A 13170-nucleotide genomic window follows, 5' to 3' on the forward strand; every position below is an offset into this window, starting at 1 on the left:
GGTCGGCGCACTCCGCTCAGGTCTCACTTCCGCCTGGATGCCCCTGCCACCAGCGCCCGCTGCTTTCCGAGCGACACCAGGCCGCTTTCAGGAGTCGTGTTTTCCGCCGATTCCGGGCTCGCCGCTGCTCCGAAATTTCTCAGCTGGGGGCCGTGTGGTCACCGCACCCGGGCTATCCCGTTCGGGAACATTGATAAGCGGATAAACATGCGGATTGATGCGGGATGCCGCCTTACTCCGGGAGCCTCTCTAGTTTGCTGCCGCCATCGCCGGCTGCTAGCCACGCCCCCCCCACTTGTTTTTTTTTTATCGGCAAGATCCACGCACCCTGCACGGATTTTGCCGATTTAAAAAAAAAAAACGTTTTTGGGGCCCTTGGGGTCCATGTGGGAACCCATGAGCAGGCCTAGGGGGTCAGCGTGTTTTTACCCTGCCCCCTTTTCATGTTTTTCACGTTGTTTTCTTAGGTGGGCTGCCAACACTTCCTGAATTGGAGTGTTGACAGCCAATTAGAATACAGCTCGTGCTCGGCAGGGTGCGCTTAGGGTGCGCGGATCCTCCGCGGCCATAGATATATATGTGATTTTACTTTTGATTTTCTCAAGAACTACTGAACGGATTTACACCATTTAAGCAAAAGGCATGACTCTGAACCAAGGGCTACCTCTTTGCCAAATTTGGTGTAATTCCATTCAGCAGTTCGGGCTGTAGCTGCGATTAAAGGTTCCTATGGGAAATTGCATGAGGAAAACACGTTTTGGGACGCCCCTTTTTTCTCGGCCCCCGCTTTATGAATCACCCCGAGACTTTCAGGATAGGAGTGGACCAGAGTGCAAGTATAACCTTTGCAGTTGCATGGCAAAAAAAAATGTTCGCTCCTGTAGCGCGCTCACAATTGCAGGGCAGGTGCAGTGCTTTGTTCTTAATAGTTGTCTGTCTCCTCCGCCCCTCTTTGTCATCCAATCCCTAGCTGCACTAGGCATCACCAGGACAGTACATGCCACCTAGTGGATCCGGGCGCATGCCAGAGATACACTGCTCTCCTTTGGAGTACTACAGAAGCCTGATAGGGGCAGGAGGGTGACTCTTTTTTTCTGTATCATAAACTTTATGTACCATTTAATGTACTGTTAGCATGTGATAGTAGGGGTGGGCAGAACTCCATGGAAACTTGCAAAGGTTTATGTAACTCTGCAGAAATTCCACTTGAGTGAAACTCTGCAAGTTCCGCCCAGCCCTAGCAGATACCAGACAACTAAAAACATAGCTACCCTAGAGGCCAGCCACACTCTCGAAACGTAAGCCAGAGTAGCTTCGCCAACAGCTTAGCAGTAAGGGCAGGGGTTCTAAAGCGTCCAGCTGTCCCATCATAATAGTGAAAAGAAGTGAAAGGGAGGATTCTGTGCAACTGTGCCACTGCCTGGAAGGTTGCATTAATGACTTTCCCCTGCACAATGTACCTACATCCTGTGATCCCATCGAACTGATTATTGGTGTGGCATCAACTAGAAAACTGTATTCAGTTCTCAAAGCCTCATCCCTAGATGGATAAATAAACATGGCGAAAGATTTAAAACACATGTTCTCCAAAACAACATAATTGCATACACTACTTCCACTGCCAGTGACTCTCCTATAAATAAGCTGCCTTTTCTTGATACCCATTGCTTGCTAATTACTTTGGCGTCAGAATTTCCAGTACAGGCACAACAACTGTGAAAGTAACTGTCCAACAGTGACAGCATTGCTGAATCAGTCAAGGTATTGCCCAACCAGTGGATAAATTGCCCAACCAGTCAAGGCATTGCCCGACATATCAAGGCATTGCCCGACATGTCAAGGCATTGCCTAACCAGTCAAGGCAATGCCTACCAGTGAATGTATTACCCCACTAGCAAAGGCAGAGTTCAAGGCTAGATGTTTAAAAAGGCCAATCCAGTAAAGAAAAGAACATTATTTTCACTCAAATCCATCAGCAAGGGGATTCCAGAATGTTACTTAGTTTAATGACATCATTCACTAGCTTGTCTCTCTAAATATGCACATTTCAGGTGCACGGCGACTCACCTGTATTGGTAGTACAGCTTATGGGATAACAGTCCTGGGTACTCTCCGTCTCTCCACTCACATGTCACATGCTCCAGGTCGGGGGTGGAGCAGTTCAGATGCAGAACGTCTGTGAAAAGAGAATTAAAGAGGGTTAGGATACCTGGAGCTGGGGATACCATGAGCTATCGGTCATAACGAATACTGATGCATGGCGGGTTGATTTTATATATCCTTTGGTGGGTCTGAAGGGGCGTGTTCCCTTCATGGCCCCTGACTACAGATTTGTTTGAAAGACTCTATAACAAGCGCCTCCCGGGTGCATGAGCAGCTCTGAAGTTTACAGCGGGATTAGATCACCCACCCATACAAACAAGAGAAAGGAGGAAAATTGTTGCTGCACCCCTCTCTTCAGTGTGCAGAAGCTAGAAGTGCGCCCCCTTGAGGATACAGGGGCATGAACCTTGCAGCATTCAATAGTTCTCCGTGTAGCCTGTAGTTTGTAATCCTGTGGCCAGCTATGCAATTACCACTTGCCTCTATGTGAGGTGGGCGTGGCACTCCTCTCAATATTGCTACATTGACATTACTCTGACAGACCAGTGGGAGTAAACAGGGAGAGGAAACCCTGATTGCAATCTGCTGCTTCCACTTCTTACAGTGCCCCGCCCAGACTCACCATTAGAAAATAGAAACTGATGAGGGAATACACTGTGATGTCATGGGTGTGTCATATGGTGGATTAACTCTAGAGCAGCACAATTTAGACTTCACTGATACACGTCACAAAAATGCAATTATATATGTGCATTTGAGATTTTATTTACTGTGTGGCTTATTCTCCTTAACGTGTGAATCATTTGAAAGCATAATTGAAATGTATTCATTGTAGAAACTAGAGATTTATATACATATGCACATATCTTCAGTTTAAATATGAAAGCATGTATTTTTATTGAAGTCTTAAGCTTACACGTCGTTATATTTTGAAATTTACACATGTACTCTTTTACTCAAATTTTACATTTATTCTTTAAGCCACACATGTGTTTGTACAACCATGTATTCGAGATACACATTAAGGGCATCATTACGATGTTGGTCAGAAAACATTCCGACTGACTCCTTGTTGGAGTCTGCTCCGACTGACTCAGGTTCAGCGCGTCCGACCGACTGATTACGATGTTTCGGAACACTTTGCGGTTGGACTCTCATTGACTTCAATGGGAGCCTGTGTTCTGACCGACAACACAGGCTCCCATTGGAAAAACGTTTGGTTGCAGAAAACCTTGCACCCTGTGGCGAGCACCCCATGGTGCCTGCCACACTATGCATGGTTGTGAAGAGGGGTCCTATAGGTACCCTCACGGACCATAATCGAAGGCCTTCGGTGAAGGGGGGCCTGCTATGGGCCCCAAAATCAGTTTCTGACATCCGTTCCATGTCGGACAGACGGGTTAGGAAAGGCTGTCTGAATCAAACATCGTAATATGTCGGTAAGAAACGTGGTCCGTCGACCTGTATAATTCAGCACTGACTGACTCAGAGTCTCCGCATCCCATTCGGAACAGAGTTGGAAAGACCAAACGGTTACCTTCTATCGTAATCAGTCAATCAGCAATGTTTCCGAGTCATGAGAAACATGGGTTCCCACACGGGTTAGTAAAATCCGGAAGCCGTTCTGAGCATTTCTGACCGACATCATAATGAGGCCCTAAATGCTTAACTAAAGTTAGCCTGACTACAGTCCTCAGTTAAAATGCATTTTACTATGTCAGCATGTTTTCTCTTTTTCTTAAGGTTTATTATCATGATTTTGGTTTGCTGGAAAAAGGCTTATTGTCGATATTAGACTGTTGATAATGAGGCCTGGAGAAAAACGTGGCAGTAAACATGGAAAAGCAGTGGTCGAAAGAAGCCTTCTATTCATCATGTACATGGATGGCAAAATGTATAAGGTTGAGAACCGCAGTCTTAGCTCAGTGCATTGGCAAATCGAAGTGGTGTTGCAGATGCCCTCAAGAAGGCACTTGATTGGTTCCAGGACAAAGGACGATTCTGAATCTCCTGTTACTTTTAAATTGATGTTCACACAGCAAGAGTCAGGAGAGATTCCCTTTACACTTCAAGAGGTACAGACCTCTCCTCTGCTTGCCCTATAAGTACAAGTGTGAAGCTTTATGCTAAACGCTTATTTCCTTTTTTCAAAGGCTTCTACTGGAGTCTGATCATGTTGACACCTTCTATGGTCCTGAATTACAGAGCCTTGAGAGATGACTCTATATCTGATCCTTATTTAGGAGAGAGAAGGGAAGTTTCTTTATAGAACACCTGTTTGTTGTTATTTGTGAATATACAATTGGAATTATTGCAATCTGATACGTCATTCATTGCGCCATAACCTACTGAAATATTTCAGCATACCTATTGTATTGCTGCATTTACTTAACTTATTTTTGGTTTGCATTTATACTGGATTGATTGGTAATCCAAAATCAAACCTTTTAACCATATTCAGTGATTCCATGTCCTTATTGTGGAGTCACATGGGCTTCACAAGTTAAAATGTATTGTTGACATTTTCTTCCTTTTAGTGTATCACATCAGCTAACAAAGGTCTTTACGACCAATGGGGAAAAATCTTTGACGACTTGACCAAGATATTATCTTGTGAGCCCCAGCACTCCATCAGCTGCCTTCTGCTTGTCTTGTATTTAAGTGAATGAACATTGATGTGGGGGTGAAACGCAGGCATGCGCAGCTCTTCACTGCAGGGGGGTCCAGGCTTGTACATATCTGTGGGATGTAGGAATTTCACCAGCCGTTTACCATAGTCTGTGTGTGTGGTGTGGTCATTTTACGTTACTCCACTGCGGTTGTAAGATGGTACAATGGTAAGATGGTAAATACAATGCACGCATTTGCCTCACATTTTTTAGCACCCATGTTTTACCGCATATATGCATTTACATTGTATGCGAATACCACGTATTGTTTTTAGGTTTAAAAACAATGGGCCCGATTCACAGAACTAACTTAAGACAAAATCCTAAACTTACTACTTTTGTTATTCACAGAAGGCATTTAGTAGTTGTAAAGTTAGGATTTTGTCCTAAGTTTGACTTAAGACAAACTTAAGACAGACTTAAGTTAGGATTTTGTCTTACGTCTGTCTTAAGTCTGTCTTAACTTTGTCTTAAATTTGTCTTAAGTCAAACTTAAGACAAAATCCCAACTTTACTCCTACTAAATGCCTTCTGTGAATACCAAAAGTAGTAAGTTTAGGATTTTGTCTTAAGTTAGTTCTGTGAATCGGCCCCAATGTATTTATGGAGGGACACCCCCCACACCTCCCAACGTACCTTAAATGCATGGTATTGGCATGTGTCGTAAATGCATATTCGTAGTAAAAATATGCATGCTTAAAAATGCGAGGCAAAGGCATGCGATGTATTTACCTTGTTGTAAAGGCTGTTTCCCCTCCACTGCATCCAGGCTCTATTAGTCTCGTTTACTGTTGGTACATGGCAGACAACCGAACATGTCTCTAAGTGCCAGTGGTGTCTAGGCTCATTTACTTATTTATTTGATTTTTCATTTAGCAACAGCAGCAGAACATTTCAAGCAGACACTCATAAGTCACAAACATCCAACTGGGTTTGATAGACGTCACTGTTATCTGGGGTGATTGGCATTGACACCGTGTCAGACCAGGACTCTAAGAGCTGTGTCCTTCTAAGGATGATCTGTAGTCCAAGCAGCATGCTACTTACAGATGTATGATAGGTGGATATGTCCTCTTTGCTGTAATAGGTGAATTTTAAACTCCATCATCCTAGTTTTGAGAAAGGAGTCATTTTGTGGAGAGATTCCAGGAGGAATCTCCACACATAAATTATACTATTATGAGTTTAAACCCCATAGAATGGGGAATAACTGTGTCAGTCCAGATTTACCAAGCAGAACATCAAGCAGGAATCTGAAGCCCTTTCTGGGAGCAGTTTTCCCTGGCAGAAGGAATGGGCAGCAAAATTGAGTCCGGTGTCATCATGTGCAGAGTGGATTTCCACATCCGCTCCTATCTTGAGGCCCATGAGTGAATCTGAGGCCCAACTGAAGCTGGGAGTGTGTGCAATGGGTGGGCGGCAATCTAAGAAAGACAAGTTCCATGCACCACTTTTATGTGGATCAATATTCATTTAGATGTTGATGGTATCCTCCAGGGAAGGTTCTTCCCAGAAGATCATGTGACTGTGACGTCCTTTGCATTCAGCTAGCAATGCTCCAGGGAGGGATTGTAATGGACTGACCTCTGACTATGACTTCTGCTAGTGTGCCCTTTTCCCAGTTGTCACTAGGGTGCTGGAGCACAGAGCGCTCAGGATTTTTAATCTTTACTGATTTTGTTTTTGTCTTTGTTCCCGCAAAACTGTTTGTCAAGCTGGATGGTTGTTGGGCCCTCCAACCGTCCACCCTAAAAACAGCTGCTTGGGCTCACCTAATGGGGTTTATCACCTTTTACCAGAACTATTTCAACATACAAAACCAGAAATCACAAAGTGGGACAGGCCAAAGCCTTCTTGAGGTGACATTACATCACCTTGAGATAGAGCATTCAAACCTCAAAGGCCTAAGGCATAGGACGATGCTGGTATCAACTATCAAATTATAATGCATTAAAGAGATAAGGAATATATGGTACAAAGCTTGACGGAAGGGAAAATAGCAAACAGCTATGAACTACTTACCACTAAAAAAGTACAAAAAAAAAATATGAGACATCAGGTTAACAATAGCTGTAGAACCTCATTTTCAGGTTGGTGGTGAGGGGATGGCTGCCTAAACCTGCTTAATGTCGTATTCTCCCATCTAGGCATTCCCACGTCTTGGTTAGAGTGCGGGTGAGGCAGAGCTCCTAGTGAATCCACCGGGGCCACCATATGTGGGATCTTATTGAGAGATGGAATGACCTTTGTGGGGTCAGCCTTATAGGGCCATCACCTCTGAGGCCATTAACACTGACGGACATTGTGTCCGGGACAGAAAATTGAAACCATGGTGGTGCCTAAACAAAAAAGTATTTTTAAAATTTCCCTCAGACACTGCTTAGTGCATGGTGCATGGTGCACAGTAGTTACATGATTCATGATAACAGACACCACTTTGGGGATCAACCTCCAGAAATGACAGATGTGACACTAGGTCTGCCATGCCAGTAGTTTACCAAACAATAGAGTTCCTACAAGCAAACATTTTGAAAAATCAAAGTATTAAAAATAGTTCTGATGAGGCAATCCATTTCTTCATGTATATATCTGTAAGGGAGGTGCTACCAAACAAATTGGCGCCCAAGGAATACAATAAATAACTCAATAAAAGCATATCAAATGAAGACAAGGTGCACGAGAAATTGATCTCAAGAAAGGTATGGACAGCTTTCCTAACATTCTGTAGTGATGGCTTCTCTTCATTCATAGGGGGGAAGAAAGGTCCATATTTTGGAGCCCATAGAACAAATGTACATTCTTCTGCCACTGCAGGAGCGTTCCAGGGGACCTCTGGGTGCCCCAAGATGCCTCGTCTCAGCATGTGCTCAGTGGCATAACTAGACATGGGGTCCACATGCAAGCAAGCAGGACAATAGGAACAATTACCTGGCTGGGAGGAAGTGATGTTTATTGGCCTTATTTACAGTGTGGAGGACAAATCACCAGCCACACATCAAATCTAGATTCTGCTGTCACATTGATGGTTACTTGTCGCCCTTGGCAATCCCCCGTCCCCCTTTTACCCTGACAGGAGCTGAAGAGTGTAAAAAAGATTATAGTCTCTGACCCTGACACTTAACCACTACAAGGTATTTCTCTCCTGGCTCTGTTCCATTGCCACTACCTATTACCCACACCTGGTCCTGGAAATGTAACCCCATGAGAGGTGTACATTTCCAGGAGAAAGATTTAACATCAACAGAACTGATTTGAAAGACAGCTGAAAAGGGACTTTGGGAGCCCCAAGCAGGTCCCGCGCCCCTAGTAGGCCACTGCTAAGTGGCCTGGGCCCATGTGGTGCTCCTCCACACATCCATGCATTGTGTGCCAGGCACCACATGGTGCCTGGAACACGGTGCATGAATATGCACTAAGTGCCTTTTACGACTACAGCTTGTGTTGTGGCCCTTTTCCTGGGCCGTAGCACAAGCCGCAGTAGAAATAGGCACTTTCCGACCACTTGCACGGCGGTCCTATCATAATAGGGCAGAAATGGACCGCCAACTCATTGTCAAAAGATCGCCTGGCTGCGATGATGGAGGTCGAATGCTCATTCGACCGCCATCATAACCAGGCCCTAAGAGTTTAACACATTTGGGTATTTGGTGGAGCTATGTACTCATTCCACATCTTTTTAACAGTTATTTAAACAACTTAAACTAAGCTCCATTATGCTGTTGTCAGGTGTCTTATGAGTCATGTGGCCTTTCCAGGACAAGTCCTAAGTTTTTCCAAAGATCAACTGCTTTGAACCCCAAAGTTCGACCTAATTTAATTCCGCTCCTTGCATCCTCATTCTCTTTTCATTTCTGTTTGAAACAAAATCCTAAATTAAACCGAACCTTGTTCTTCACCTTTAGCGTGATCCTAACTCTCACAACTTCAACTCCAACCCTTCGCGACTCTAATCCCTATGCTAAACAAAACCACATCCCTGCCCGTGTTTTCCTAAGGTCGCTGAGAAATACGTAAACCAGCGGCTTTCGACCTTTATTGAGGCAAAGGAGCTTTTCCACAGGACCCAGTCGGGCTTCTGCCCCTTGCAGAGTACGGAGTCCGCCTTACTGCTTGCTTCTGAGACTGATGCTCCAGCTTTGCTGCTGCTAGATCTCAGCGTGGCCTTCGACACCGTTTCCCATAACCTTTTACTGGAATGAGTGTGGAGCTGCGGTGTTGGTTACAAGGTTTTAAGTGATTAGATTCTTTCTTACAAATTGCACCTTTCAGGTGGCATCAAGACCTTCTCAACCTCGGGTCTGCTGCAGAGGGTGCCTGAGGGCTCCTCTTTGAGCCCTACTTTATTCAATCTATATATGCACCTATCATCAAGCGTTACGGCTTTAATATCATACCGTGCACTGATGATACACAGCTGATTATCACCCTGTCACAAAAAGAAGTTAATGTGACTGCTTTGCTAAGAACGTGTCTATCGGAGGTCGCCCAGTGGATGGAGCTCAATTGTCTCAAACTAAATGCTGGAAAAACAGCGGTCCTCGTCCTGGGCAAGCAGTCTTCAATTTGGCCCTCTGCCTGGTGGCCAGATTCGCTTGGACCGCTACCTGTTCCAAAGCCTGAGGGCAAGAACCTAGGCATTTGGTCCTGGGCTTAGCTCACCTTTATCAGCCAGATTACAACTTTACCGGGCAAGTGCTTTGTGATCTTAAAAAGTCTAAAAAAAGTTGGTTGTTTAGGTCGGCTTGATTGTGCTCTTTTTCAGTATGCTCTACCGGTCAAGAGTTTGAGACCTTAGTGCTGGGGCACTTAGTCAGAAGTAACCAGGCACTTTATAAATCACTTTATTATTATTATTATTACCTTATTATGCAATGTTTGAATAAATGTATGTGCTGTGTTCGTGTTTTTACTGAAAGTTATTTCTATATATAAACAGATAAAGTAAAAAGAAATCTAATGATTATAAGTATGTGAGCACTGTTGCCCTGGTATATTCGCTGCCACTAGATTTAGGCCATTGTCTATGGTAGTAAAGGTCTATTTTATCCTGTGGTGGGGCCACACCCTAATCTGTAGTCATTTAAAATACAGCTAGTGTCCCATGGGTGGACAGCTGGTTCTACAGTAAGCTCTCTGCCTGACACTACTATTCCATCAGTCCATCAGTCCTGGGAGAAGTACTGTGACTCCAATGTGCTCACGCAGAAGGGCAGGATGAAGATGGCCTGTTTAATCATAAAATAATAAGGTTCTTTCTGTATGACATTTAAAGTATAGAAAATGTGTAAATATAACATTACAAAATGTACTACAAGTAGAACATTGTGAAAAAGATCCTTTATGCATAAATCCTTCCAAACATCCATAGATACCTGCATTGTGCGGTGTCACCATGGATACCACCTCGGACCATGGACCCCAGAATCCCTTCATTGACTCCCCGTTGGGCTTTGTGCAGACGCGGATGTCATAGGCTACTCCGGGTTGAAGGTCAGAGAGGTCGTAGGTTACAGCACCTTCAACTTCTCTCTGAAAAAACAACATGAGAGAACAGGTATAAGCGCCCCTAAAACGGTGAAGGGGAAGAGAGCAGAAGGGAGATGAGCGAGCTTAGAACTTTATTATAAGGCAGGAGTAACCAGGATTGCCCTCCCTCCTGACAACCAACTCTACTTTAAAGTTATACTATTCAATTCCCAAAAATTCCTGCTCACCCTCCACAGTGCAATCATCAGAATGTTGACATCCGTCATATCCCACACACACACACACACACACACAAACATAGAGGTACAGAAAAACAGAATGTAGATAATTCTGAAAAAAATCTTTAAAACCTACTTAGTGCTCATTTCCTCCTCACTCAGGCTCCACCACCACATAACATTCACGATAAATATTAGATTATTGATTGCGATGACTTTACCAGTCCACCATATATGCAGTGTGTGCACTTCTCGTAAGACATAGGGCGTTATATCGGGGGACTGAGCTTGCCGGCAACCTTGATGGCCGCCTGAGCCCACAGCTCCGTCGTGCATAACCAACTATCCTGCCATTATCCTACATTAGAGCCACCAGATTGCGAGCCCTTCGCCTCCCCCGAGACGGGTGTATACTGGGGCGACTGGTGTTGCCCTTGCCCCGGAGTCTCGGCTGCCCCAGAACCGAGCGATCCAGTTAGGCGGACCACGCACCGGAGGGCCGGAAAGCCGCGAGCCACAGTGCTCCGTGGAGAGGCCCGGTACCCCTGCGGCGGACTTCACGCCCGGACTGCCAAGTGAGGAGGTGGGTCTCTGCACCGGAGCGGAGCTGCTCCCCCCCCCTGACTCCCCACCTGGCCTTTGATCTGCCGAGCCCGGCCCTTACACTGCGGGGGACACGCGGGAGGAGCTTCTGACTGGCACAGGACCGGAGGCGGAGAGCTAACGGCCACATTCCCGCCCAAGAGACACCAAGCACACGGCGGCCGTTGACACAGAGGCCCGGGGCCACAGGTCCATTGTCGCGGAGTCCGCTACTCACCCTCACCACTTACTTTTCAACAGCACGGCGCCCGGACCCGGGGGCCCTTGTCTTTCACCACGGGCACGGCAACCCAGGCACAGTAGCACGAGCAGCAGAGGAGGACTGGGGGAGAATAGCATTTCCACTGGGGGACGCCCGAGGAGACGCAGCCTACCCTTAAAAAAAGGGCATCTTCCAACCTCAATACTAGCGGCCAGCGAAGCGGGGTCCCCCTTGCAGGATTGATCGCCAACAGCCTAGGGCTACTCGCCTTCGCACAGATTAACGTCTCCCAGACGCAGAGCGAGCAGCGAGGTCGACACAGTATTGGGGTGCCCTTTCAGCAAAGGGGTACACAGTGACTGGGACGCGTAGAGGGACAGCCCCACGGATAGACGGGTAGCGCCTGGAGAGGAAACAGTGCCTGGACGACGCGGAGTGCGCCCCGCGACGCAACATAGATATCCAGACACCGCAAACTGCCTGCAGAGACGCATAGAGGCTTCCCGAGCCTGGAGGCTGAGACGAACAGACGGCCTTGGTCTGGTACTACGGAGCTGACAAGGAGTGAGGCATAGACCTTGACGTTTGGCTCCTTCCCCTAGTGCTGAATCGTAGAAGTGTATTACAGTTTTGGGCTGAAGACGAATCCCCAAGATAGTGAAAGCCGACAAAACTCAAAGTAAACTGCCCTTTGCGCAGAGGAGATCGCAGTCCCAAGGGGCCCCCACAGAGGAAAGAGTGCCCACAAGACCTGAGGACGATCAAGCAGCGGGGCTAGACATCAAGAATATGCTGGTGTCCATGGAAAAGAGACTGCAGACTAGCATGTCCTCGCTGGGCTCCAAGATAGATGCACTCACGTACAGGATGGACCGCATGGCGGAGCGCCTAGATAAACACGCTGAGAGGCACGACATGGCGGAGAGAAGAATGACGGAAGTGGAAGAAGCCCAGACGGAGTTAGATTCGGGTCATAAGAAACTGGAGAAGATAATGCAAACGCTGCAAGAAAAGACGGAAGATTTAGAAGGCCGCTCACGTCGCTGCAACTTACGTATTACGGGCCTACCGGAAACCACACAAACAGGCACTATGGAGGTCTTTGTGGAGAAGCTCCTCACCACACTCTTGGGGGGAGGGGGTATTCCCTACGATGTTTGTAGTTGAGCGGGCGCATCGCTCGTTGGGCCCGCTACCGTGTCCCGGGGCTCCGCCTCGCCCCATCATCGCCAAACTGCTGAATTATCGAGATAGAGATACTGCCCTTAGGCTGACCAGGGCTAAAACATCACTCCAATACGAGGGGTCGGTGATATCGCTATACCCAGACTTCATTGCCAAGGTGCAGGAGGCGCGTAAACACTTTATTCCCATAAGCAGCGGTTCAGAGAGCTAGGGCTGGACTACGCGATGCTGTATCCGGCTAAACTGCGGGTGAACCGGCAGGGCCACTCGCACATATTCACGGTCCCGCAGGCCCTACATCAGGCGCTGAAACGCTGGTCAAGGGAACAGACTAGCGGCAACACTGGGATGCAGGAAGACGGGGAAGACAGCAGCCACCTGGAGGATCAGGACTGACCATGAAACCCGAACAGTATGGTGAGGCTAGCCAGCGACGACTGGTCGTTTCCATGTGTAACTGCCACTCTGAGCGACCTGACGGGGGCTGCTGCCAGTAAAGATTGAGATTAGACATTTGCTTTACTGCCGCTCAGGACATGGAATAGGGGCCTGGGGGAGGTGATGGAGGCCCAGGCGACTTGGAAACCACACCGGGAAGCTTAATTTACCATGGCTGGCCATTCTGTGGTTGTCTGATGATGTGGGCGGTGTTTTGGTGGGGGGACTGGGGACAACGCTCTTTGTGCAGAAAATATGATACCAA

At 46.8% G+C, this 13170-nt stretch overlaps 1 protein-coding gene across 1 annotated transcript in view; it reads right to left on the reverse strand.

Annotated features, from left to right (window-relative positions):
- MPL (MPL proto-oncogene, thrombopoietin receptor) overlaps nt 1–13170 on the reverse strand; it is a 285621-nt gene that overhangs the window by 143938 nt on the left and 128513 nt on the right. Inside the window, exons 5-6 of the mRNA XM_078673533.1 lie at nt 10145–10301; nt 2068–2176 (exon numbers count right to left, since the gene is read on the reverse strand). Of these exons, the coding sequence (XP_078529659.1) occupies nt 2068–2176; nt 10145–10301 (266 nt within the window). The remainder of the gene's footprint in view (nt 1–2067; nt 2177–10144; nt 10302–13170) is intronic.

This window comes from Lissotriton helveticus, chromosome 1_2, assembly GCF_964261635.1.
Source record: "Lissotriton helveticus chromosome 1_2, aLisHel1.1, whole genome shotgun sequence".
In the NCBI taxonomy this organism is placed as follows: Eukaryota; Metazoa; Chordata; class Amphibia; order Caudata; family Salamandridae; genus Lissotriton; species Lissotriton helveticus.